General features: G+C 37.9%; 1 protein-coding gene across 1 annotated transcript in view; it reads right to left on the bottom strand.

The window, feature by feature from the left end:
• Positions 1-2,239: 2,239 nt before the first annotated feature.
• nlrc5 (NLR family, CARD domain containing 5) overlaps positions 2,240-25,732 on the bottom strand; it is a 38,305-nt gene continuing 14,812 nt past the window's right edge. The window contains exons 13-54 of the mRNA XM_080504908.1: positions 25,335-25,418; positions 25,156-25,239; positions 23,555-23,638; positions 23,371-23,460; positions 22,569-22,616; positions 22,444-22,473; positions 22,126-22,209; positions 21,697-21,780; positions 21,090-21,179; positions 20,871-20,951; positions 20,658-20,741; positions 20,002-20,085; positions 19,611-19,700; positions 17,893-17,952; positions 17,788-17,817; positions 17,618-17,701; positions 17,447-17,530; positions 16,936-17,025; positions 16,799-16,858; positions 15,937-16,020; positions 15,761-15,844; positions 15,388-15,477; positions 14,577-14,642; positions 13,592-13,675; positions 13,175-13,258; positions 12,966-13,052; positions 12,828-12,884; positions 12,457-12,510; positions 11,883-11,966; positions 11,692-11,775; positions 11,285-11,359; positions 10,762-10,845; positions 10,579-10,662; positions 9,669-9,764; positions 9,465-9,548; positions 6,811-6,894; positions 6,553-6,636; positions 6,371-6,454; positions 6,214-6,291; positions 5,070-5,153; positions 4,842-4,925; positions 2,240-4,064 (exon numbers count right to left, since the gene is read on the bottom strand). Of these exons, the coding sequence (XP_080361034.1) occupies positions 3,983-4,064; positions 4,842-4,925; positions 5,070-5,153; positions 6,214-6,291; positions 6,371-6,454; positions 6,553-6,636; positions 6,811-6,894; positions 9,465-9,548; positions 9,669-9,764; positions 10,579-10,662; positions 10,762-10,845; positions 11,285-11,359; positions 11,692-11,775; positions 11,883-11,966; positions 12,457-12,510; positions 12,828-12,884; positions 12,966-13,052; positions 13,175-13,258; positions 13,592-13,675; positions 14,577-14,642; positions 15,388-15,477; positions 15,761-15,844; positions 15,937-16,020; positions 16,799-16,858; positions 16,936-17,025; positions 17,447-17,530; positions 17,618-17,701; positions 17,788-17,817; positions 17,893-17,952; positions 19,611-19,700; positions 20,002-20,085; positions 20,658-20,741; positions 20,871-20,951; positions 21,090-21,179; positions 21,697-21,780; positions 22,126-22,209; positions 22,444-22,473; positions 22,569-22,616; positions 23,371-23,460; positions 23,555-23,638; positions 25,156-25,239; positions 25,335-25,418 (3,286 nt within the window). The 3' untranslated portion in view covers positions 2,240-3,982. The remainder of the gene's footprint in view (positions 4,065-4,841; positions 4,926-5,069; positions 5,154-6,213; positions 6,292-6,370; positions 6,455-6,552; positions 6,637-6,810; positions 6,895-9,464; positions 9,549-9,668; positions 9,765-10,578; positions 10,663-10,761; positions 10,846-11,284; positions 11,360-11,691; positions 11,776-11,882; positions 11,967-12,456; positions 12,511-12,827; positions 12,885-12,965; positions 13,053-13,174; positions 13,259-13,591; positions 13,676-14,576; positions 14,643-15,387; positions 15,478-15,760; positions 15,845-15,936; positions 16,021-16,798; positions 16,859-16,935; positions 17,026-17,446; positions 17,531-17,617; positions 17,702-17,787; positions 17,818-17,892; positions 17,953-19,610; positions 19,701-20,001; positions 20,086-20,657; positions 20,742-20,870; positions 20,952-21,089; positions 21,180-21,696; positions 21,781-22,125; positions 22,210-22,443; positions 22,474-22,568; positions 22,617-23,370; positions 23,461-23,554; positions 23,639-25,155; positions 25,240-25,334; positions 25,419-25,732) is intronic.

Below are 25,732 nucleotides of genomic sequence, written 5' to 3'. Positions count from 1 at the left end.
ACTAGGAATCTATATAAATTACATGCTGAGGTGAGTTTCCATGCTCAACGTCGAACCCGGGTCCCCAACACTCAAGGTCAAGACTTAACCCAATGTGCCAACAAGGGAATTCAACAAATCGAGCTTGGTAAGGAATCTATTGGTGGAACCATGATTTTTGATCTTTCACTACAGTGCTGACTCCTCGGTTGCTCGTGCTGACCCTGCTGGGTGTGTTGACACATCGGGTCACACTGCACGTTCACACCCCTGTCACCTCTTTGCAGGAGGAAGAGGAGAGAAGAGGTGATGGGAGCTGAGCGTCTCACTTTTCCAACAGCAGGTTGATCTCTGAGCATATTCATTATCAATGACACGACCCGATTTGGCACATTCGCGCAAAACCGATCAGTGGTACAAAAAAAAAAAAAAAAAAAAAAGGAGAATTGAATTACGCATGAAGTAAATTAAGCTTTTCTACCTTGTGAATGTCCACTGTGCGTACAACGTGTTCAGCAAAATGCCCCCCAACCAGCCCACGTCTCGAACCAGCGAATAATTAAGGCTGGACTGACATGTATACGCGTCTCTCAGGCTCTTCAATTTGTTCATTGATAGTGAGCAAACAGCAATAAAATCCACGCAAATGTCCACCAAGGAGGAAGAAAAATAAGACTCACCAAGGAAACCGACTTCTCTCAGCCGCTCCTCACTTGATAATTGTCTTGAGTTGCTGCGCGCACTGAAAATTTCACGAAAAAGGAGGGGGGAAAAAACCCGATACTTTTTGCTTTCTTCCTACAGAGAAGTGGCAGAGGCAGAAGTTGACATGTTTATAGCGAACGGTCCTCGGAGGCGCAACAGTGTGTGCGCGTAAAAATCATCCTGCGCGCAAGCTGGACTCCCGCTCCGTGCGCCTCAGCGCCACTGACGGTTGGAGCAGATGAATCAAGCCAACACACACACACACACACACACACACACACACACACACACACACACACACACACACACACACACACACACACACACACACACACACACACACACACACACACACACACACACACACACACACACACACACTTTTCAAAGTAAAGGCACATAGCCAAGCGACTGTGAAGCACTTCCGTCTTTAGAACTTTTTACGTTAAACATCTTCCAGGATGGTCAGATTTCAGTTCAGTGGCCATATATATATATATATATACATATATAAGCAATCACATAAAACGTCAACCTCATGAGACACATTATCACGTGACACCATACAGCGTGATACTGTATTAAATGATAAATGATATAGTAAAAGAGATAAATGAAAACAACTTAATGTAACTTGACTGTTTCTTTTAACAATACGCTACCTCCACTACTTTTTTAAGAAAGTAACTGAATGTATTCAAGTTTGCCTATTTTTAAGCAACAGATAGAAAAACCCTCAAAAGTTCTTACATACTGCTTTCACGCATCGCCAACAAAATAAAAATAAAAACACTTGTATCTGTGTTCCTATATTCACGGATGAGATTAAGAAATATTTTCTGACAAAGAACGAGTCGGGAGTTTCAGATTAAAGCCAAAACTCTTAAATATTTAAACACAACAATAAAATTGCTTCGCATCTCTGATACATCAATTTACCACACAATAAAACTAGATGGGCTACAGTAATGTTATTGACCTCAATATACTAAATTGATAATATAATAAATGGGATTTTCTGCTGTACTAAATATTGCACCGAATTCTTGATGTTTTTTTTTTAATTGACGTCTGTTCGCTTAAGTTGAAACGAACATTTGTACGTTGCAGTTCATATTTTAGTCACTAGAGGGAGCCAAGAGACCATACATTCAAATTAAAACCTCACCGGCTTCATTTGTTCCCATGAGAGATCTGTGAGGGCAGTTATGCCATCAAATATGTTAAGTTACACATTTATTTTCATTTGTGGAGTTTCAAGGTTTGATTGGATTTTATATTAAAATACGCAAGTACAAAGAAGTCTACAATATAAATGTTGAGGTATAAATCAGAAAAAATGTCAATTTTGTATAGACGAAAAATAGCACTCATGACAAAAATGTTACTCGTGATGAGTATTTATTCTCTATGCCTGCACCCGGTTTCTCTTTAAAAAACAAAAACAAAAGAACATCAGTAATAGGCACCCATTTTGGAAAAATTAAAGATAACAAAGCCAGGATGTTTTTGCTTTTTTAATAATTATTATTTATGTAGTGTTTCTGCTGCTCATAATAGGCCTTTCAGTCTAAAATTTTACAGAAGCATTACAATTGAAAAATGAAAGATGAAAAAAATCCAACCCAAAACAAAGCAATTATAAACACAAGAACATTTCTACGACTGGCAGCGTCTGCAAGCACAATTCAAAGTTAAAAAATAAATAAATATAGATATATAAAATAAAGTACACAGTACTGTACCTCTTTAACAAATATACACAATACAAAAACGGTCACACATTTCATTATTTGTATTTGTCAAATATAAAACTGCACTTCATTAAAAATGAATAAATAACATTAAAGTACAAAGAAATGACTCATTATTGCTTGAATTAAAAACTGCGCAAATAAATAGAGAATTTAGCGCGGGAGACCACGACATAGAATGAGAGCAAATAATTGTGAGTTTGTGATTTATTGTGTTGTCAATTATGTGGCCTCCACTGTAAATGCACGACAGTGCAAAAGTGACATAGTCTACACACACATGCACACGCACGCACACACACATTACAGGTCCATCTTAAAAACTAAAAATATGCAAACATTTTGATCATATTTGCACTTTAATTCACCTCAGACATATTTTTGAACAGTTGAAGGAAGCTGGAGTATCTGGAGGAAAACCCACAACATGCCAATGACTTGTCCTTGCGGTGAGGTGAGCTTGTTCGCCACGACACCACCGCAGGAAGAAACAACTTTTTCCTGCTTACTTGAGCTTTACATTTTCCCATGAAAGTAACTTGTTGCTAATACAGTGTGATGACTGTTGATTACAGTGTTACGAAGTCACATTGGCATCACAGTGTGGGTGCATTTGTGGAAACATGCTGAGTTCTGCAAAATGCTACAAATCGAGAACAATTCTAATTAAATGCAAACTTTTTTCAATTATAAAGAAAAAAACTCATTTGACTTGTCCAGCCTATTAGAAATGCTGTGTAAGTTGCACCTGGATGTTTGTGTAACTAAAAAAACAGAGAAACGTCCTCAAACGTCACCAGTTTTACACTGTAATTGTGGGTTTTTTTTGTGTGTGTCTACATCTCAGAAAGTAAAACATAAGTCTGAGATCACCAGATAATTAGTCTTCTGTATGGATCAGTGTGTTAATATAAGAGCAGGATACACACATTGTGTTAAGTTACCATTTACATGCAAAAAGCATGACTTTCAATGGTGCGACGAAGCTTTTCCTTGACTTCTAGGTCTAGGATTTAGGATTATATATATATATATATATATATAATCCGAGTTTCCTACATAACATAAACATAATTTTTTTGTGGTTTTTATATAGTCTGTAATGATTAATGTGTTTTGTTTGACACATATTTTAGGATGTCAGTACATTTTCAACACAATTTCAGTTTAAAGTGTGTTTTAAATAAATTATTCATAGTTTCAGTCTCTGATTATTTCTTTTTCATCAGGTCAGAAAAGCATTCATCACACAATAATCCAACACTCAGTGTGACTTTGGATGTTTCTAACCAGTTTTCATCACTGAAACTGCAGCTGCACTTGTACACATTCAAACTTTTAAACACTCAAAGAGGAGCTGCTTTCTTCTTCAAACAAAACCTAAAACACTTCGAGTGAACGCCGATGTCTCAATGAGCGGCTCTCAGAAGGAATAAAGTGTCCACAGAACCTGGAATGAATAACGACGGCTGCTCAGTGCAGGTAGCGAGGAAGCGGTGTCGGACCGCCGCCGTCTCTCTTTGAACCCGGGACGATTGATCACGTTAAGTGGAGGAGAAATTCAGCCTCCGGTCCTTCAGGCTCAGCATCTGAACTTCATTCTGGGAGATCTTGTTCTTCCACAGTCTGAAAGCAGATGAGCGCGCGCGTTAACGTTATGTCAGCACAAAGTGGAGGTTTCTAGAGGGACGCACAATGGAGGGCTTGAACTATTACGTTTTAATAGTTTTTTTTTTTTTTACAACTGTAGAGTTTGAGCTTCAAATTCTGTGTGTCGTGTGAAAGATGCAAAGCTGTTATTTAGACATAACATACAAGTTAGCAAAGTATGATAATAAACGGTGAGACCTTCAGGAAATGGACTAAACAGCTGTTAATGTTTCTAAATAATAGCAAAACAGGACAATGAAACTTTGCTATAATTTGCAGCTATTGCTGGATTGAATAAAGCTTTTAAATATCTTGTGAACAAAAGCATCTTAGACCAGTGGCTGATTTGTTATCACTGTTCAATAGTGCCTGACAGAAATCAATATAACACTGGGGGATGAAAATTAGACCCTGAATACAAGACAAACACACCTTTTAGACATATTTCCTGGAGGTTTAAATTCTTTTCCCAAATGTTTACATACAGAAGTGTGATTATTGCTACCGTATGAAGTGATCACTGCACGTTATTTTCTATAATTGAGTTTGCAAAAACAAATAGTACTTTAGTTTATTATGCAGGTTTTTTTTTTTTTAAAGAATAAAAATTAACGCATTTTGCACGTATCACCGCAATTCATTTAATGCACGATTTTCTCTGTTCTTTAATCCGAGTCATTATTTCATGCTGATGGTACCCGTGTTTGGAGAAGGCTATGTTCATTACGTCACACATACCCACAGGAAGCTTACCTGATGACCTGCAGAGCCGGGCAGGACTTTAAAGATCTGACGAGAGCCTCTGCTCCAGACAAAGTCACATGGTTCGATTCCAGACTAAGAAAAAATTAACAAATATCATGTTGCGCTCTGGATGAAACAAGACTTTCCCTCGATAAAACAAAAATACAAAGAACATTAAGCAAGTTTTTAATTGTGAGTCCCTTTTTTTTCTCTCTTTTTTTAAAAAATCACACTCACTCAATCCAGGTCAGTTTTTGACAGACAGACAAGACTTTGGCCAGCTCCAGTGCCACGTTATCGTCGCAGTTGTTCCAGCCTAGACTGAATCCAAACAATAAAACAGACATTTAATGACGAAAAAACAGCAACTTTATACAAAACTTCAATGCAAACCATTTCTGTTTCGAGAAACATCCGAGCATGACAATTTTAATAGTCACTACTACTTTAGAGGTTAAAATTTATAACAGTTTAAGGAACATTTTCTTAAATATGTCTTCATTTTCAAAATGTATCTTAAAGTTGTGGGCCAACAGGAGGGATGTTCAATGTGACCAACTTCTCTCTCAACTCAACAAGATTTAAATTATTGGACAAGCCTAATAAATGAAAGTGCTTAAAATCCAAATTTTGATTTGACGATGATGATGATGATGATGATGATGATGATGATGATGATGATGAAGATGATGTCAAATTGAGCATTACTGTCTCTGATGTTTGGGCACATCAGGCTTTCAAAGATGGATGAGCGAAAGAAGTGGACATGAATAAAGTTATGTTTATTGTTTATATTGTTAATTGACATTTTTGAAGCCAAGATTGACATTTTAGTTGCCTTGTTACTTTCCCCCAACCAAAAGTATGTCAAATTACATTAAAAAATGTTTTCTTTACTTTGTATTTGAAGATTTTTTTTTTTTATCAACACACACAAATTTGCTTTTCATAATTCTGGCCACCATACCGAGTGTTGTGATGTTGTGACACTTTGCTCCAGTGGACCGATTATATCGAATTTATTTTCTGAAACGGCAAGCACGCTACCTTGTTTATAGTGTCTGGATGAAAATCCAGGTCAAGATCATAATGTTTGACCTTAGTGATTGTCCAAGTGGTGGTACCATGACTCAACTATCTGTTTTCTCTCTGCACACACAACATGGCCCACTGAGTTCATGGATGCTAAACTATCTGTCAAACCCAAACCCCGTGCTCAGCATATCTATGTGCTCTGAAAACAAGTGAAAACGTAACAAGAATTTGCTTGAATGAAAGCAAACCGAATCTGGATGCACCACTAACACCATTCAAACTTAAAATCTCTCCAGAATACAAGATCACCATGAGATGTATCTGAAAATGTGAAAAAAGCATTTACCCCACATTTTGTATGAGAGGACAATGAGCCAGACTGGCAGCGACAGCACACAGCTCCGATGTTCCAACAGAGGTCAGACTGTCGGACCGGACCAGAAAAAACTAAACGTCAGTAAATGAAATCATCTGACTGGACTGCGAGTGTGAAGGAGTCTTACTGAATCTTGCTGAGATTCTTCATGCACATTATCGCTTTGGAAAGATGAGCAACTCCCTCGGAGCCAATACGATTCTCTGAAATGCTAAAACAAGAGGGAGATGTGCATAAATGGCGAACCTATTGGGACTATTTGGGGGAAAATGCAATAGGTGAGAGAATAGGAACGTGTGTGAGACGCACTCCAGCACGGAGAGGCGAGTCAGAGCTGGCAGAACAACGGCCATGCGGGCAGCAGAGAGGTCACCGAGACGGTTCTTTGCCAGGCTACAAGAAAAGAAACAAGTGTGTAAAAAGTTCCACAACATTAAAAAGCACAAACTTTAAAAAAAATTTTTTTTATGCTTTCCAGACTGTACATTCCCCCCTCCCCCTCCCCCTGATTTTTGAGTTTAATGAGTGCACCAAAATCTTAACAACCTGTAGTTAAGATTTACTTACTGGAGCTCCTGCAGGTGCCTGCAGCTGTTTAAAGCCTCGATCAGCGTCTCTCCGGACGGGTCACTGATCAAGTTCTCTGACAGGCTGAAGAACAAACACACACACACAAAACAACACAAACACATAAAAAAAAATCCCACAAAAAAACACAAAAAACTATGGGATTTCTTTCAAATCATAAATTATGACGAGTTTTTTCATCCGTTAAAAGGTAATTATGTGCATGTCTTTGTGCAATTTTACCACTAGATGGCAGCAAGCAACTGAAGTTTACGCTACTCACTTTCAATGGACTCACTTTGAAGGTTTTTTTTAATTACCTGAACAAATCTTGTCATGTGACCTGGAAACATTCATGCTCCTGTTATTAGATTAACATCAACTTCTCACTTTACCAGTGAACACTGTCACAAAGTCAAAAGCCAAGAATATTCCTCTTTGGCAACACCTGCGGAAATAAGCCCCGACTGCACTTATTTTTAGGCTTGAGACAGTTGGCATGACTTTTGGATTAGCTCCTATTTTACTCTCTGGCAAATCCACCCAAACTTTCAGTTTGTAATCCTGCCAAAGCAAAGGCATGCCTCACCAAACCAAGCCTGTGTTACTTTAGTTACAAATACTCCCAGACTCATTAATGAAATGAAACTCTTTGGGATTCTATTTCTTTGAGTACGTACAGTGCTTGTTGTCACCATTCAACCCATGCGCCCCCAAAAAATAAGTAAGTCTTAGCAACCGAAGTGATGAATGGTAATTGAAACTATGAATGGCATTACTTCATATAATTCTGAAAATATCAACAAAAGCTGGACTAAAATCCTTGTAGCAAGATTGGACTACTATATGTGTATATAATGGATGTAAACAGCATTCAACAGATTCGAATGGCAGCTCCGGTATCTATGATGGTACACGATAGTTTGTGGTGGTGCCACATTATGAGAAAGAGGAACTTGCTGCCAAAAGGGAACAGCTGGTGGTCATGTAGACGAGGAGAAGGAGGGGGGTGGAGTAAAATGACTGGTATGCGCCCAATGACTTTTGCTTCCTATGTAACACTGCAGCCACTTTTATGAGGTACAGCTTCATTACATTTCTGAAAGCTTTACAGGGACACTAAATAGTTTGTAGAGTGGGCAGCGGTTCTCTTATTTGTCATCGTTTAAATTTCCACGATTTATGGGGAAAGTGTTATTTATGATAAAAAATTTTACCCTACAATCGAGGTGAAATATATTTCTACAGCTACATTTTCATCAAACCTCTTACTAAATGGTATAACATTGACCAACTTGCGGACCATTTCCCATCAATATGGTCTAAACCCTATTTATTACTACTGTCCGATAATATAAGATGAAAAAAGGAGGACACCATGAATGATTCACTGAACTTATTGTGCATGTTTGAAAATAGATACGGCTACTTTCACTAGTTTCCTATGAACAGTTGAAGCACAGCATCATGTATTTTTAAGATAAAAGCATTATAACATGGAACACGAGGTGCTCTCCTAGAAGAATAAAGGCAAACACTACCTGTTGTTTAAGCTTTTAAAATAAAAATATACTACGAAATTAACATTTTTACTACTTTTTACTGTTTTCTTATGTTCTTGTATTTTCTTTAATTCCACGTGACTATTTTGAAAGAAAACATACAAAGAGAAGCACATGGTACCAAATGTTGTTAGATGCCAAATAAAGTGTAAAATAGCTGCTCATGTTATTTAATATAAAGCTGAATGAATGTTGACAAAATATTTTATCTGCACTTTTGTGCAAACATTTTTCTATTCACCTTCAGCAAAATAAAAAGAAAGAAAGAAAAATTCCCTAAATAACCATTTCCCCTATTCAAAAATGTTGCTTTTCTATGCGTGGGACCAGGCTGACTGATTCAGACCATATTAAACAAAACGTTTTCAATCTGATTTGTGTTTTTTTTAACAGTCCAAAAACCTGAATTCAAACTTTATTTGTGGCCAGTTGGTGAATTTGAGTGTGTGTGAGCTTGTAGTGGTTAACACCTGCATCACAATGAGACAACCCCCGGTTTGAGCTGGAGACCTTTCTGCATGGATTATCCATGACACTCCAGTTTTCGGAGTACATATACATTTTTATCCCACTGGAAAAGACAACAGATCTTAATGTGTTAAAAACTGTGAATAGGTCACTATTTTTCAAAGCTATGGCAGAACACCTGCAGAAGGATTTTCAAATGTGTGTACTGCTACAGCTATTGGAAACTTTATTTAGAAATATATGATGCAACCACAATAATTTTTTCTTGAAGAAATGGCTAACCGTTTGTTTTTCGGTTTGTCTGTGTATTATTGATTTATTTTACCATTAGTGGTTTACGAGGACAACATTTTAAAGTTTAACATTTGTTTTTAACCTTATATAATTTAAATTTTAACAGTTTTACTCATAGAAATGTTGGTTTCTGATTCATCTGTGTACTATTTTGGATAGATTCTGTCACATTCACACTCAATTTTGATTGTTCTTCAAAGCTTTTATACATGACATAAAGGGACAAGATGCAAGATGTAAAAAAAAAAAAAAAAATCTCCTCTGAGCTACAAGGGTTAATTAAAATCTGAGCTTGCACGAAGACAAGCCGGTAATCCCAGTGGGACCTACATGATCTTCCTCAGCTCTTTCCACAGTGGAAGGAGTCGGATCAGCTGTTGTATTCCCGTATCAGAAATCCTCCAACCATCCAACCTGTGTGAGAGAGAGAGAACAAGAGAGAGAGAACAAGAGAGAGAGAGAGAGAGAGCTGACCAACTTTTCTTAGCTTTTGTTTATGTGCAATTACACTTTGTCCTGGCAAACAAAACTCACTCGATCTCCTTCATCTGTGTGAGTCCTTCCATTGCATCGAGGAGATCCAGGCCAGCGTTGGATTCTGAGTCCCCACCCATGGCAGTTTTATTCAGCCTAATACATAAACACACACAATCACACACACAATCCACAAACAATCACATTTATTTATTTATTTGCCACACAGAGCACGACACTTGACGGAATGGTCATTTAAGAACTGAACCAAGAGCGGACAAACTGAAGGTGACTTTCAGGGAAAGTAAGATGAGCTACGTTCATTCAAAAGATGTCTCGTGATAAGGACGGATATCAATGCTAATATGATATGTATTTCAATACTCCATAAACAACACTGACATTTTCTCTCTGTGTTCCAACCTTGCACATCATCAGTTCCAGGCACTTTACAGCTTATCACCGTGTCAGAACAGGCAAGGAAGAATGCTAATTTATCCCAGAGGGAGGTGGGGGAGGGGTGGAAATAAGACGATCAGACCCTACTAATTGATGACAGGGTTTATGTGCGGTTGATGACAGGACGGCATGACGAGCAGCACCAACGGCGGCTGCAATGTGAGTGGCGAGGCGGCCGCTCTGGCACCGGCAGCGTGAGCCAACGCATGGTTTTGTAAATAGACTGGATTATTACAGTCCCGCAGCAGGATGTGTGTCTATGTATGTGTGAGCAAAGTGTGTCAGTGTGGTGCAAGCGGAAAAAAAAGCAAACACGTCTACCCCGGGAATAGTTTTACAGGCTTAAGTCCGTGTAAATAAATGCTGAGGGGTGCACACAATTTTCTTAACCTTAAAAAAGTAACTCGGGAGAGGTCACGTTCTGGACGATGAATGTTTTTATGTGTCTGAAAATATGCCTGCAAATTTGTGCCGGCTTTTCTAATTGAAATCAAGCTCCTGTGTTTCTTACTTCAGACTGTGTATAGAGCTGATACTCCTCAGTGTTCGTGACAGGCTCATCCGGCCCTCCGAATTCAGCTGCACCGAGTCCAGACTTGGGGCACACACAACCGCGCATGCATACATATAAAGAATGAACATTTCCATGGACACGCTTATCAACTGCATGAGTGTGTGTGGGTGAACATCTTACCAAAGGTCTTCCAGACCGGGGCACTGTCCCAGCGCCTCGATTAGCTGCAGCCCTCCAGCCACGGACCACACACAGTGGGACAGACTACAAGCAAAAAGTCAAATAGCAATTCATATGATGCGTCTGTGAGAAAACGGTGCCGGCTCCATTGAAGGGGAAGGTAGCGAGAGCAGATATGCTGTATGGAACTCAGCAAAAGACAAGAGGTTGAACTGGAGGAGAGAGTCAAAATCAAGACAGGAGCAGGGTTGCCAGATCTGATAAAAAACAAGATAAAACTCAATCAAACTGAACAGCATCAATTGCTTTCATTTGAACATTCTGAACTAAATACAGTGAAAGTAGATCAGGAGGCTTATTCGTAGAAGAGGTTTGACACTATGTCTAAGAATGTTCCTTTGAGGACATTGAAGAAGCACGACAATGGATTTGATCCGGTGAATTCTGACTTGTTTCTGGCTGCAGAAGTTGGGAATGTTACTACCGTCCTCAGTCTCCTTTACACCAACATGGAAATGCTCACTTGAGTGATCGCAGACGAGGAATCAGTCCAGTCAAACTCCGAGCTGCTGCATCGCTGATCGCATGACCCGACAGGCTGAAAAGCGGAAAAAGAGAAAATGAGATTTGTCTCAGTTTTACACAAGTGTGGGTAATTGAAATGAAAGCAACAGGCTCGCTGAATCCAAAGGCTTAATCATAGCTCCTAACGAGGTCATAAAACCATGTAATTGTTCTGTTTGAACTGTGGAACGAATGTGAGATGAGGGCAACATCTCAAGGATGTAAAATCAGAGTCTGCTCAGGACGTCAGAAACTACGCAGCGGAGAACAGTTACTGTCACTACTTTTTATGCGTTGAACGAGCCACATAGCCACAACCATTCTTTCTTTAGAAGCAAGAAAACAAGAGTAAACTACTGGTCCAACCTGAGGGTGATGAGATTTGTCAACAAGGGGAGAAAAGAACAAAGAAACTCAGTTCCCCTCTCGCCCAGACTGCTGTGGGAAAAACTGAAATTAAAGGAAGAAAATATCATATGTATTAAAAAAATAAATAAACACGACAGGAAACAAATACATTTGACATGCATATTGTATTTTTAACAAAGAGTACGAACTTCAACTCTGTGAGGAAGCGACAGCTCTGGATGATCCTCCACATGGACGCCTGATGGTTACCGTCCACCACACAGTCCACCAGGCTGCAATAAAGAGATGGTAGAACCACAATCACTTCTTTTATCGCCATTGTCGTTGAAGTATGTTGTGCAATTACACTTCTTGTGCCATTTACCATGAGGAGTTGTAAACAGAAATTACATTCAACAAATATATAAGGCACAAAATATAAATTCGGCACGGAAAGTAAGGAAATGTATGCTTAGAAGATTTGTTCTTTATTGGAACAACGCTACTTCATGATAAATCTTCAACGTGACATTTTATGAGACATCTAATATGAAAGTAATATAGCACAAAGAGAGTGACACATACAAACTAAATTCAAAATGTAGGTAAAGTGATGACAACCATCTCACATAGCTGAACAATACTGTTAAAATGAACTCCCATATACTCTACAACCACTCAAATTGCAGAAAACGTTGCAACAGTAAATATTGTTTGAGCTTCACTTCATCATGTATATTTTCAGATTTCCAGTTCCATTTATATTTTTGTCTGTGAACATACCTAATTTTCCTTGTGACCATCAATTGAGTTGGGTCCAGATCTGTAGAGTCGCCACTAAAAAAAAACACACAAATGAAGGAAACACGTCATAGTGTTTGCATGCAGCCCAGCTTGTAACAGGTTCATAATTAAATAGCTTCTTTATCAAATTTGCATGCCCAGCCATCAAATATAAAAAGGCGAGACTAATAGTCTAGGAAATATAGTAATCACATGTAGAACTTTTGTATTTACTGATACCTTTTTACACAAATGCAAGTATGCTATAATTTTACACCTCTAGTCTACCTGAGATGTGGTCTGACTGTATGCGGCCCATCAACTAAAATTGACTTGACGCCACGGTAATTAAACGACATAAAGTTTATTACCAGACTGAGGACACTTCAGTGGACTTCAGAGACATGTGTAAGGTGCTTTGTTGAATTCTGAAAAGCAAACATAGCCGAGATTATTCTCTGGACGAGTGCACGCTCGGTCGTTTTTGTATTCGTTTTTTAATGCTGCACCTGATGGTTTGTATGCTGCCATTGAGCTCCAGACAGCGACACAGCAGATGAACAGCCTTCTCCGCTCTGATCCAACACTCCTCAATACTAACAGGAAGGACAGAGTGACACAAGTCAGCACTTCAACTACAAGAATGGAGAAACTGGTTCGCTGTCTGAGGGCTCAGAGAAAGGGATAACTTTACTTATAATTGTCTATTTCTTCTCACCTGAAAGTGAACTCTGTCTGTCTGGTTTTCCACAGTTCCATCAACTCTTCAATCCAGTCCGACTGTAGTGAATTGTTCTTCAACCTGCGGACCAACCATGTTAATTAGTGTCACATACATGTAATATGCAAGAAATTGTAACCCTGTAACCCAAAGCAGGAAAACAAAAAGTTTTTGCATGTTTCACACGTAAAATTTTCAAACGTTATTTAATATAATACAAAGAATGGCTACATGTTCCATCAGCTCTTAACAGAAATCTATTAATACTATAGCAGCATGGATTTTCACAACATTAGCAATAGATTTTCTAAAAAGTGCTCTTTTTTTCAGATTTAAATTGCTTCTTAAATATAACTTACATCAATCTTTTTCACATGATTTGGTATAACTAATTAAAAGTGGAGACATACTTACTCCAGTTTATCCAAACTGGGACAGATACATATGATCTCAGCCAATCTGTTCAGATGTTCCCGCTCTAAGCTGCTTTCTCTGACACTGGCAGACATGAGGAAAGGTGGAGAAATTATCTAGCTATGCCAAATGCAATTATTTCTATTGCATCATGAAGGGAATATTCTGCTTTTCCAGCAACATGCATTACAAATCGCAAACTAATCTGACAGATTTATACTGCATTATGGTGGATCGAAACCGCCAACTGAGCCCCAGCATAGAAAGGGAGATCGCTCTTTGTGTTCATTTTATTTACTTCCCTCAGACTCCACTAAATGTTTGAGCAGAACCAAACAGTTGAGGACTGAGTTATTTCTGCAACACACTCACATTGTTGTTGAGAGAAAGGAGTCAGTTGTTGTGAGCTGTGGGTTGGGTGTTTTTCTGTTTAGTTTCACTTTCCTACATGAAACCGAGTCCAGATGCCACTTCGAAATTTTGTAACTTTCAAAATCCCTCCGTCACCCCTTGCCGGCTCCTCACTTGGTTCCTCTTATTGCTCAATCAAGGGTCATTGTTTAGAGAAGTATGTGGCTGCTGACTATTTCCATGTGGTGTGGAGTCTGAGAATTTATCAGCTCCTCAGTCAACACCAACTGACAGACACTGATGACAATTCCTGACCGGCTGACTGAGTTCACGCCCACGAATGAAGATGTAACGCGTGAACAACTGAGAGACACCTGGCAATAGACAGGAGCTGATACTTTTCTTGTTCTTGTTAAAGTTTATGAAATTGAAATATAAAATTTTGCATTTTAAATGCATATTTATGTTTAGTTTTTGCGTTTATGATGTCTTAACTGTGCAGGTTTACACATAAAAATGACTATTCCTCATGCTTGGTGACAGTGCAAGGCTCATCCTGAGTCAGGCTAAATGTCAGGAAGAAATAAAAATAGCACAAAATGGTTAGAGTCACTAACCGCGTTTCGAGTCTCACCTCAGAGTTTTTCCACAGCTTCCTGTTTGACTGAACCAAACCAGACACCTTTCATCGACTCCCAAACTAGGTGAGAGTATGACAGGGGGGGTACCATTAACATTAACCCTTTATAATACATTGAATCACCACACAATACAATCATCTATCCATCCATCTTGTAAATGAGTTTATCAAATGCAGCACGCTGGATTAGTGGAGCCTTTAGTTTAGTATCCCAGTTAAAAACGGGCAAATGTAAAACCTACCACAGGGCAATCAAAGAGAAACAAACACCTGCAGGCCATTTAGATGGTGAATTAGCCTCATATGCATGTTTTTGTGTTGTGAAAGGAGAGCAGAGACCTCAATCTGAGGGTATTTTAGTGCTCTGACGTGAGTGAAAACCACACTTGTGTCCCATTTATACATAGTAAAATATACTGCAAATGTGTTAATTCTGATAAATTTGTCACTGAATAAAAATTGACAAATACCCTAAATATGACTGTTTCAATATACATTTGAAAACATGCACTTGGTTATGTGTGCAGTCATTTTGTCGAGCGAATTTATTTAATATATTTTCAAGTTAACTGCAGCAATCAGGCAAACTGACTGGAAAAAACAGTCCAACAGCAATACGTGACCCAGTATTTAGCATTACAATGCAACCATGTTTTTTTTTTTTGTTTATCTTCGTGAAAAAGAACAAATGCAAAATATGGTCATTCTCTTCATTAAGGTGGTTGAACTCTAACATATATTTGTATATTTAGCCATTTTATATACAGTTGTCCTCTTGCTTGATCTTTGTTGGCTCATTTCTCACCTGACTTCTACCCCTGAGACATTTGAACATGTACACAGTGTCCGGGCCACATGCAACAGCCCCTGCTGGGTCAGTCTGTTGTTACCGAGACTGCGGAAGAAGAAACGTTGAAGGCAAGGAAAACGTTATTTCATATACGTATATCCACAATCACACAAGTCATTTTTGAACACTTGAACGAGGTACTGCAATATTCCTTTCACTGAGATCCTGCATAAAGCATGCAAAAATAGCAGGCAAATAGATTGTGCATTCAATTTGCATGCGCTTTGCATTTGATTTGCTTCTGAGAACAATACCATGAGTTTTACTGAGCTGTCGCTTCACAACAACATATAACAAAAAAAAAAACCAGTACTTGTTTAAATCTTACTTGACATAGTGGCTGATTTTAAGCTCTGGTAGAGAATCAACCAAAGCCTTCACTCCTTCATCTCCCAGTTGGTTACTCGATAAACTGCAGGCACAAGATGGAAGCATGAGACTGTGCTTCATTGTTCACAAAATAATATAAAGGTGTGTATGGGGATATGTCTGTATGGCTCATACTCCAGATAAGACAGTCGGGGACCCTTCTGCAGAATATCAAGCAGTCGGTCCAAGTTTTCACAGTTCAGAGAAAAGTCAGTAAACCTGTGAGAAAACACAGACCAGAGATTGACCGGAAAGCTAAAGTCATTGGTCCTTTGGCGAAATGATTTTTTCTATTGTATCCTAAACATCAACAGAGATCACACAGAATATAGAGATAAAGTAATTTCTTATATTCAGATGATACATGAACAAGAAATGTATATAATCTTTGGCTAAACCAGGGACTGAAAACTCATTTTAGTTCAGTCGCCACATATTAGTAGCATAGTAACCTTTAAATTTAAAGTCTATGTTTTCATAAAACCAAACAATTAGAACCCACAAATTGTTTTATGTCAACATAAGCAGTTTTTGTGATACTATCTGGAGCAAAATACAGCATCACTATTATCTCGTGTCTCAGTGTTCCATTAAAAAGTTGATGGCTTCTCTGGAAGTTTTACAATATTCCTGGTCATTTCCTGGGCCGGTTTGGAGCCTCTTGCAGGCCGGCTTTTGGCCAACGGGCCTTATCTTTGATGTCCCTGGACTAAACCTATCATCTTTATGGAATAATATTATTATTTTTTAGGAGACCTTTAATGTTGATCACATGGTTTCCTCTGAACATGTGCTGACACACAGAGATTAAGCTAAAATACAGAGGTGACTGAAATTAGTTTTTTTTTAATGTAGCAATAAAAACACAATACAAAAAAAATAATTTTTTTGTGGGGCTACATTTGCTGCCTGCAAAGGCGTATTTACTCGATATCATCCCACTCATTGATCACCTCAAAGCTTTAAATAGTTAGAATAATAAACTCTGATGACATACCTGCAGCTCGCTTCTTCTGCTTTAACGTGATCAAGGCTGATGAAAGATTCATCTTGTGCACTGTAAAATAGCAAAATCAACCAACACTTCAGAAGTTGAAGGTATTTGATTTAAATGAAATGTTGTGTTGTGTTTACCTGAGCTCCACTGCTGCCACTCTCTGATTGTGGGTTAAACAGCCGATTAAATCCAGAGCGTCGGCTGTTGATGTGATACTCTGACTCACACTGAGCACAAACAGAAGAGAAATAGTTAAAATATATGATGCCACACATGAAAAAAGATAACCTACACTTAATCTGTATAGTGAAGAAAAATCCTTAATTAAAGTCTTAATTATAATTGATAATGGTGATTTGGCAGTGCAATAAAGCAATAATTTAGAGATTTGATCAGGTTGAAAAATAATGAGGCCTTTATGTGTGGAGTTTATGTACACCTAAATACATGTAATGCCCTTCTTTGATTAGTGTTTTTCATGTAAATATACAGTATGTTATTTTCTGTTTGTTTGAATACTTGTAGGACCCAGTACTACAATTATTAATATAGAAAATATAATTAGTGCATAATCCATGAACTGCACATGAGCGTTTCTAAAAAGGTAATAGGGTGAATATATCAAAAGAACAAATGTGCACATCTTACTTGAGTTTTTGCAGTGACTTCATCTTTGGCAGCACTTTGATTAAAGACTTTATGGCCTCGTTAGACAGAGAGCTGCAAATAAACCTGACACAACATATAAGGGAGGGAAGTTTTACATCTTTATTCATGATATCACATAATGAATTGTGGATACGGAGCATTTCAGCTTACTCTAATTCTAAAGGGGACTGGCACTGGATCAGTTTCCCGCACACTTTGGTTACATCAGCTGGTGAGAGAACGCTGTTGTTTATTCTGCAAATATAAAAAAGTTTAAGAGAAAAATTAAGCTACAAGCATGCAAACTGTGTATTTTTTTATTCTCTGTTGGCATGCTGTACCTGAACGTCTTCAGCTGCGGTTGGTCACCACTGAAATACAAAGGCACAAGAAATTATTTACACAAATAAAATGCAGATTCTGTGACATGTTTAAATGTGTTTTACCTTTTTTCAGTGCAGAGCTTGAGGATCACCTGATCTTTGCCTCCATCACTGTGAAACCATCTGGAGAACAACAGATTAACAATGTGTCCTCTGACTTCCTTCACTACAATCCTGCACTATATCGCCAATACCCACAAGATCCCGAACATGTGAGGATGACTTGAGCTATTTTATTTCATATAACACTGACTAAGAAGAAACCGAGTTCCACATATGACCATATAGACAGCAGTGTCAAAAACATTTCAATTCAGGGGCCACAGTCAGGTCAATTTCATATTAAGTGGGTCGGACTGGTAAAATAGTCCCATAATCACCTTTAAAATTAAAATGTAATTGTTGTGGGGCAGAGTCCATGTGATGAAAATGTCTATATCTTGTTCAAATAAATCTTAAACAATCATGACAAAAAATGACTAAAATCTCAACATAAAGCCAATTTTAATGAAGCCTTCTGGCTTCTTCAAACTTCCTCTATAGTTTGTGCATTATACATTTTATTTTTATTTTTAATATTACTAATGAATTACTATTATTTTAATTAAATTTTTTGTTCATTAATGACCTGTTATAGTAGAATATGAATATATTGAACTCTGGGGGTAGTTATTTTATTAAATCTCACTTCCATAATGCCATACAGATGCAGAATTTATCAGTTCGCACACATGGATGGCTGGAGTGTTGGAATAGGCCAGTTAAGTAAAAAGGGGAGTAAAAAAGTCGAGAGCATTAGGAGAGAAAGTATCTTGTATTACATCCTGAATTTGATTGGCAGCCAGTGGGCTTGGGGCAGGGGGTGGTTGCCAGGACTTCAGCACATACTGGAACCGGTCCAGGACTATGCTGAGTATATTGAGCCGGATTCGATTACAGTAGTTTCGGCAGGAGGCGACAGAGGCGTGAAGAATTACAGCAACACTGTCCAACCATAATGGAGGCCAGAAAATTATCTCCATAGTGCAAATGGATCCTTGAAAGTGAAGATCATTTTCTTATTCTGAAGATTAATAGCCCTCCCCATCCCCTCCCCCCCAAAAAAAGAAATCAATTTTCATCAAGCAAAAAAAACAAAAAAACGTCTTTACTAGAATCATCAAATCTGTTAATACTTTCATTACAATCACTGCAATTGTATTACTTACTTAGATCATAAAATATGAACGAGAAAGATATTATAGTTTAAAAGGTAGAGAGATTTAAAAGTCTTAAATTTCTATGAATCCAAGAACCAGAACATATTATCAATGAAACAATGCTAATATGACGAGAGACTTAAAACGAAATGAAAGTTTCCTTTTTTCACTTGTCTCACACCAATTACACATACTGATAGAATTCCAGGTTTGATTTGTTTTTCAGGATTACATTTTCAATTGTAAATCCATTGGTAATAAACAGGATTTGCTAATGGTTAATGCTACTGGGTAAATGCACTTGTTAAGTGAATTAATATTAACATTTACCACATTCATTTTTGTGTGAGAAAGTGCGAGAATTTTAATGCTTGTGAAGTAAAAATTAGCTCAAAGCGTCACATTATTGACTCATCTGTGTACGTTGTGGGGCTTTGAATTACAGAAAGATTATTCAGGTATAATCACGCAGATGTATTCATGAGCTGTTGAACAGCACCCAGGTGTTTCCTGTGGGCTTCAGTTGGCAAAACAAGTGCTCTTTATGTACCTTTATGAGCTAATTTAACTATCAAACAGTACCTGATGTGGGTTTGTGTTAACTTGTCGTGAGAGCAGAAAGCAGAAGCCAGCATCGCCACTCCCTCCACACTGATGCCATTGTTGCCGGCACTGGAAAGAAAAGAATAAAAGGAAAAATGAAACCGTTGGTGCTGATTAATGAGTAGTGGCCCGTGGTAAAACAAAGAGGCTGGCATCTTCCTGTTTGAAAACCTGTTTGGCAAGACCACCTCAATGATTTTTGCCAACTTTCTTTCTTTGTTTGAAGAAAGCCAGAAGCTTGTAGGATCATAAATAAGCAATGCAGGTACAAACACAGCTCATTATAACACATAATTGCGAGTTAGGCTTTTGAAAATGTTTCAGTAAATATTCTAATGTATTAAAGAGGGTTTCTGTGTGTGAAGCTTACTTTATTTCCTGGATTTTGCTGAGACGAGGCAGAACATCCAACAACTTCTTCAGGCCTTGGCTGCCTAAAGAGTTACTGGACACACTGACAACAAAGAAACAAGGACTAATTGTCAGAAACAAATTAAAATAAAACAAATAAATCAGATAAAAATGCAGACTGTTGTTGTATGATCCTTATTTGCTTGGAGAATCAAGGATTAGTACTTTGGTTAAGTAGATTTTCAGATATCTGTACTTCAACATGTAATTGTCCAAGGACTTTCTACTTTCATTGTCTATATTTAAAAACAAATATCTGTACTTTCTCTTCTTTAAGGTTAAAAAAATTGATTTGTACTTTTGTACTGTCACACAATTGATCTTATAGACGTGATAAGTTGATGCATTAGCTGCATTCAATGACGATACAATTATTGAGGATGTAAAACTAATGATGAATATACACACTGAGTTGAACATTGAATAACTCAGAATAATCATCCAAGACACAATCATCTTTCACTAGAGGATTGGCGGATTCCCAGGTACATGTGTAGCATAAGACTACAACCTTCACAAGTAAACAATCCTTTTTCCCTTTACACCAGACATATACTGTATAACAAATGCTTCACATAGTGTTTTAAATATTTTGGGGTTTTTGGTGCAGCTTACTCGAGCACAGTGAGACCAGAAGATCTTTCCAAAGTTCTAAACAAGCTTTCCAGATTGGCAGGTCGCAGATTACAGGAACTGATGCTGAAGGAGACGACAGATTTATGATTAAGAGTATGAACAACTATAACAACAAAACTTGATTCAATAAATAAATAATGTATCTATACTTTTGATATTATCAATCAACTATTAACTATGTTACGTACATACCAGAGGACTTTAGGTCTTTGTTTAGCAGGTTTATCTGTCTCTTCATTGAAGACTATGGATACCTGAACAGGACTCTGCAGTCTGAAACATCAAGTAAAACACATTTCAACACAAAATAATGACCCAAAATTGAGGATAAACAGCAAAATGAGAGTAAGAACAGAAACTAGTTTTTGGTAGTGTACAAGTGGAGTGTGTAATACATGTACACATCTGTACCTGATATGAAGCTCCATGACAGACGGACAAGCAGACAGCAGAGCAGTCAGAAGGAGCAAACTCTTCACTGAGGAGCAGCTGTCATTCAGTCTGAGAAAAGACAATGAACATTGAGAAATGCTGCTATTCAGCACTTTTAAACAAGTGTTTCAAGAGTTCTTTTTTTCGTAAATTCATGTCTGCAAACTGGGTTGGATTTGGATGGGTGAGAAGGTAGGACAGTGAACTAAATATAAAGGATATATTTTATTAACAAAAGACACATCCTAATAATATCTATTTGTATTAGAGCCGTTATTAATTTGTATTAGTCTGTTATATGTAACAATTCCAGACTGAGATTAATGAAGTACATCCATCCAACCTAATTTTGCTGTAAAATATATATTTCAGTATGATACAATAAAGTAATGAAGAATGCCATGCAAAAGAGCATGTTTGCATTGATGTGTGGGAAGTGACAACATGGCAAAGGACACATTTTAACCCTCCCTGACTTAGCAAATGGGGAGAATATATGGACATCCCACTACAGGAAACTCCATCCTGCAGATAGAAGTGGAACAAAATGGCACATAATGACAGTTTTGGATTCACCCAGCCTTACATGATCTTTTCAGTGATGTTGATCTTTGACAAATTCTCAGTCAGTGCCGTTAAAATGTTCTCATCCCACTGGCCTCCAGACAGGCTGGTGTAAAAACACAACAGAGTGCAACATGTACAAAGGCGAGCACAAATACACGACAATATATTCTAAGGGACTTATGTGAAGTAACTAACTCACACGGTAGTACAAACACATTTCAAACAGTGCACATGTAGACTAGCGCAAACAGTGAGGTAAGTCCTTACAGTAATATTTTCACCTATTGCACCAAAAATGTCAGCAATATGCACTGAAACTATTGCATCAAAATCTTAACATGTACAAGCTTCAGAGGTCTGACCTTTGATGAATAAAATTATATATCAATAAAGTAATTGATGACGATAATATTTCAACAGTTTAGTGTTTCATTGCTTTATTACTTACTCCACAACAGACAAAACAGGGCAGCAGGCCAATAATGTCACAAGTCTCAGCATGTCATTTTTTCTCCATTTTTGGTTCAACAAGCTGGGGAAGAAATGATGATTAAGATGAAATAGTAAAAATAAATGCTTTCAAAAATCTGTAACCAATATTAGTTTTGGAAAAGAGGACATTTCCTTTTGTATCCTCGCTAATTCATTGAACTACATCCAGGAGATTTACTGTTAACATCCATTTAAAATAAAAAAAAGTAAAAGTCAACTGGCAAATTAACAACAATGTGAATGTGATAAGGGAATTAATGTGTTCATGTTGTACCTGATTGATTGTGCATGTTTTGTTGTATAGCTGCAGAGAAGAAAAAGAAACAACATTGCTCCATATTTTGCAAATTGTAACTGCTGTATTTCTTTTCTTTCTTCATTCACATAGAAAACGTTCACCTCTTGTCTGACTTTTCTGAGAAGGTTACTTTGATTTCTTTCATCCCACTGCAAAGACATGAAACACTCTATCAACTTGTGGGGGTTGGAAAATACAAACAGAATGAGCTTTGGGTAATTAAAAGAAAGAAATAGAGTAATCTTGCCGTTTTAAAAGATGACATGAATGAGATTTCTGTCAGTTATTGAGCTTAATTTAGTTGAGAAAGATGAAAAAGTTTTCACCTTAAGTTAGACGGAGGAAGATGCTCTATAGTTTGGAGGTTAGAACTTCTTGAACGTTATGGATCTATTAACTTTAGCGAGACAATGAAACAAAGCAGCTTGTTTAAAGGTAATCTAATGCTATGTAAAGATGCTTACTGCATCACAAATACTGTGGCTACAGGTTTAGTGTTACTTACAGTGTGACATCTTTCATGTTGTGATCAGGTGAAGTGTTGGGTTGACATGTTAAATTAGGTACACCTCCAGTAAACATGAGTCAGGCAGAATAGTAACTGTTAAAACAGCCGCTTTGACGGGAAGTCAACAGATTAGTGAGTGGGGAGACACAAGCAGGTCTGCCGCTTTACGACTTCATTCACGAGCCTCAGAAATTCTAGCTGCGATGCTAATTTCTTAATTAAGTTATTACTGTGGAAAGTGGTGACACCTGAACGCGGTGATGTTTTAAGGCACGAGGGAGTTTGACGACAAGGACATGTATCAGCGTGTGAAGGTGCACACATGCAGATATTGATGTTCATTTCTATGTGTGCATGTCTATTTTATTGTGGCATGTTTGCACGTGTTGACCTACTCTGCATGAACATGCTGGATGTTTGAACATGAAGACATTTTCTCAATGAAGCAGTGCAGTCCTTCCAGACTGGTGTTGTTTCGTCCCAGCCTGCACACACAAGCACATGACTACCATCACACAGAAACCTTCTTCATTATCATCTTTTAGTTACTGTACTGTGATGTTCCAAACATTAACTTACACAACTGACTGCAGACTTTGTAGATGGGTAAACATCTCAGACACCCGTTCAAGACCTCCATCTTTCAGGTTGTTAGCACTTAGACTGCAAAAAAACAAAAACAGCTGATCAACAACTTTTACAGTTGCAACTCATTTTCCCATCATATCTAGTTATATATTTGGACCAGGACTTGCCCTTCAACTCCCACAGCTCCCTGTTAAATCTAGAATCTAATTTAAAATCCTCCTTAACAACCATGTCTCCCCAGAACACATCGTTCTCAGAGTGCTGGCTTACTGGAGGTTCCAAGGTTTTCTGGAAGAAGATTAAGAGGTAGAACCTTCAGCTATCAGGCTCCTCTCATGTGGAACCAGCTTCCAGTTTCAGTGGAAGCAGTGACTGTCAGGCTGACACAGTCGCTGCTTTTAAGGACTCAAGACTTTTCTGTTTACTAAAGCAGCTAGAAGCGACTGTGTTGTATTTGGTGCTATATAAATAAAGTGGAATTGAATTGGTTACAGTAGCTGCATTTCATTTGTTGGTTTAGCATACCAACTAACTTAAAAGCTGAGTCCAAAGGCAAAGCCGGCCTCTTTTACGGTCCTGTGGTGGTTGCGCATTCCAACGAATAAACGCCCGTCTTAAATAGACGCAGGGTCGAGTTTTTAATAGATGTTTTTGAATGCGTTGACACGAGTGTAAACGACTTATGTTTTACTGGGGGTGGGGGTGGGGGTGGGGGGGTGGGTGTTACAGGCAAGTTGAGGCATTCAGGTTCAGCTTTAATAATTTCCAGGGAGAGCCTTCAGCTGTCTCTCAGAGCCAGATTCAATTTAAGAGTAGTAACTGATAGTCTGCTAACTTTTATGAACACAATATTCAGACTCGGGAAGAGCCATATTGCATTATACTTTAAAATGGTAATATATCTCCTTGCATGACATAAAAACAGCACATTGGTGCTGCGGGCAGCACTCATGGTGAGAAAATCCCAACTTTCTGTCAGGCATGGAGGCATTCCTCAGTGTTTTTTTTCCTGCAGGGGCAAATGTCTCTTTGGAATATGGTCAAGTTTGCAAGACAAGTCTTGAAATAGAAGTTTTCCATGTGGCATAATTGCTGTAATTTACCTGCAGTCGCAGGTATTTACCTGCGAGGTGTTAACACAGTATGAAAAACACCTTCAAGAAGCTTTTCTCCTGATATCTTTGACAACAGATTTATATTTTCATAATGAATTGCTTGAATTTCACTGTTGGCTCAAAATTTGACTTACGTAAATTTACAATCAATGAATTCAGTTTTCATGAACAAAAAGTGTCATTTATACAATTTTGCTATTAAGTCGTATCTAAGATATATTAAAAAAAAGAAAAAGAAAAGAAAACAACTTGCAGTATTTATACCAGGACTGTATCACTAGTTTAAGTTTGATAACTAAGAATTTTACTGAATATTTATATCTATCTTGTGTAAAATTTAAAAAAATAGAAACGGCACTTATTGGTCAGCTGCATTCAGACATTGCTAATTAATCTGGGTTATTGCCTGAAGTTTTAACAACACGTAAACACCTTTACACTTCATGTTACACAACTCATGACGAGTAGAAAATATACTTGAGTTCAGTGATGTGTGGACAGCTCCGCAGACCAGAGGCCAAACTGGCTGCTCCTGCAGCTGTCAGACTGCTACCGCAAAACCTTTAGGAGGGAGAGATAAAAAAAAAATGAGACAGACAAGGTCGGGAGGGCTGTTCAATTGAGATTGCTTGTATTGCTTGTAACCTGAAACGTACTCTAGTTTTTTCAGGGTTTTCAATTCAGGCAAAATAGATGACAATTTCTCTGCAAACTTGTCTCCGTACTTGCGGCTGCGAAAACTGAAAAGACACAAATAGAGCTGTGAGTAAGTGACATTCACACTGACACAAGTCTTAGAATGCAGCTTTCTTCAAAAAGAGCTCCAGCCCCTGGAGGTGATTTTTTTTAAACTATGTTATACTAATTCTGACAGACCTGCTCTATACTTCCAGTGCACCGAAAAAATGTTAGTTACAGAGTTGGACAACCACTTTTTCCCTCTATTTTTAAAGAAATAGCTTTTTATTGTTGTTGCTCAGTAGTTTCAACTTGAGCAACTTGATTCCTTGTGATTCTTGTTCCTCTGATATCAACTACTATTCAACTACTATAT

Source organism: Blennius ocellaris (assembly GCF_963422515.1).
Source record: "Blennius ocellaris genome assembly, chromosome: 11".
NCBI lineage: Eukaryota > Metazoa > Chordata > Actinopteri > Blenniiformes > Blenniidae > Blennius > Blennius ocellaris.
This window is presented reverse-complemented; position numbering and strand designations above follow the sequence as displayed.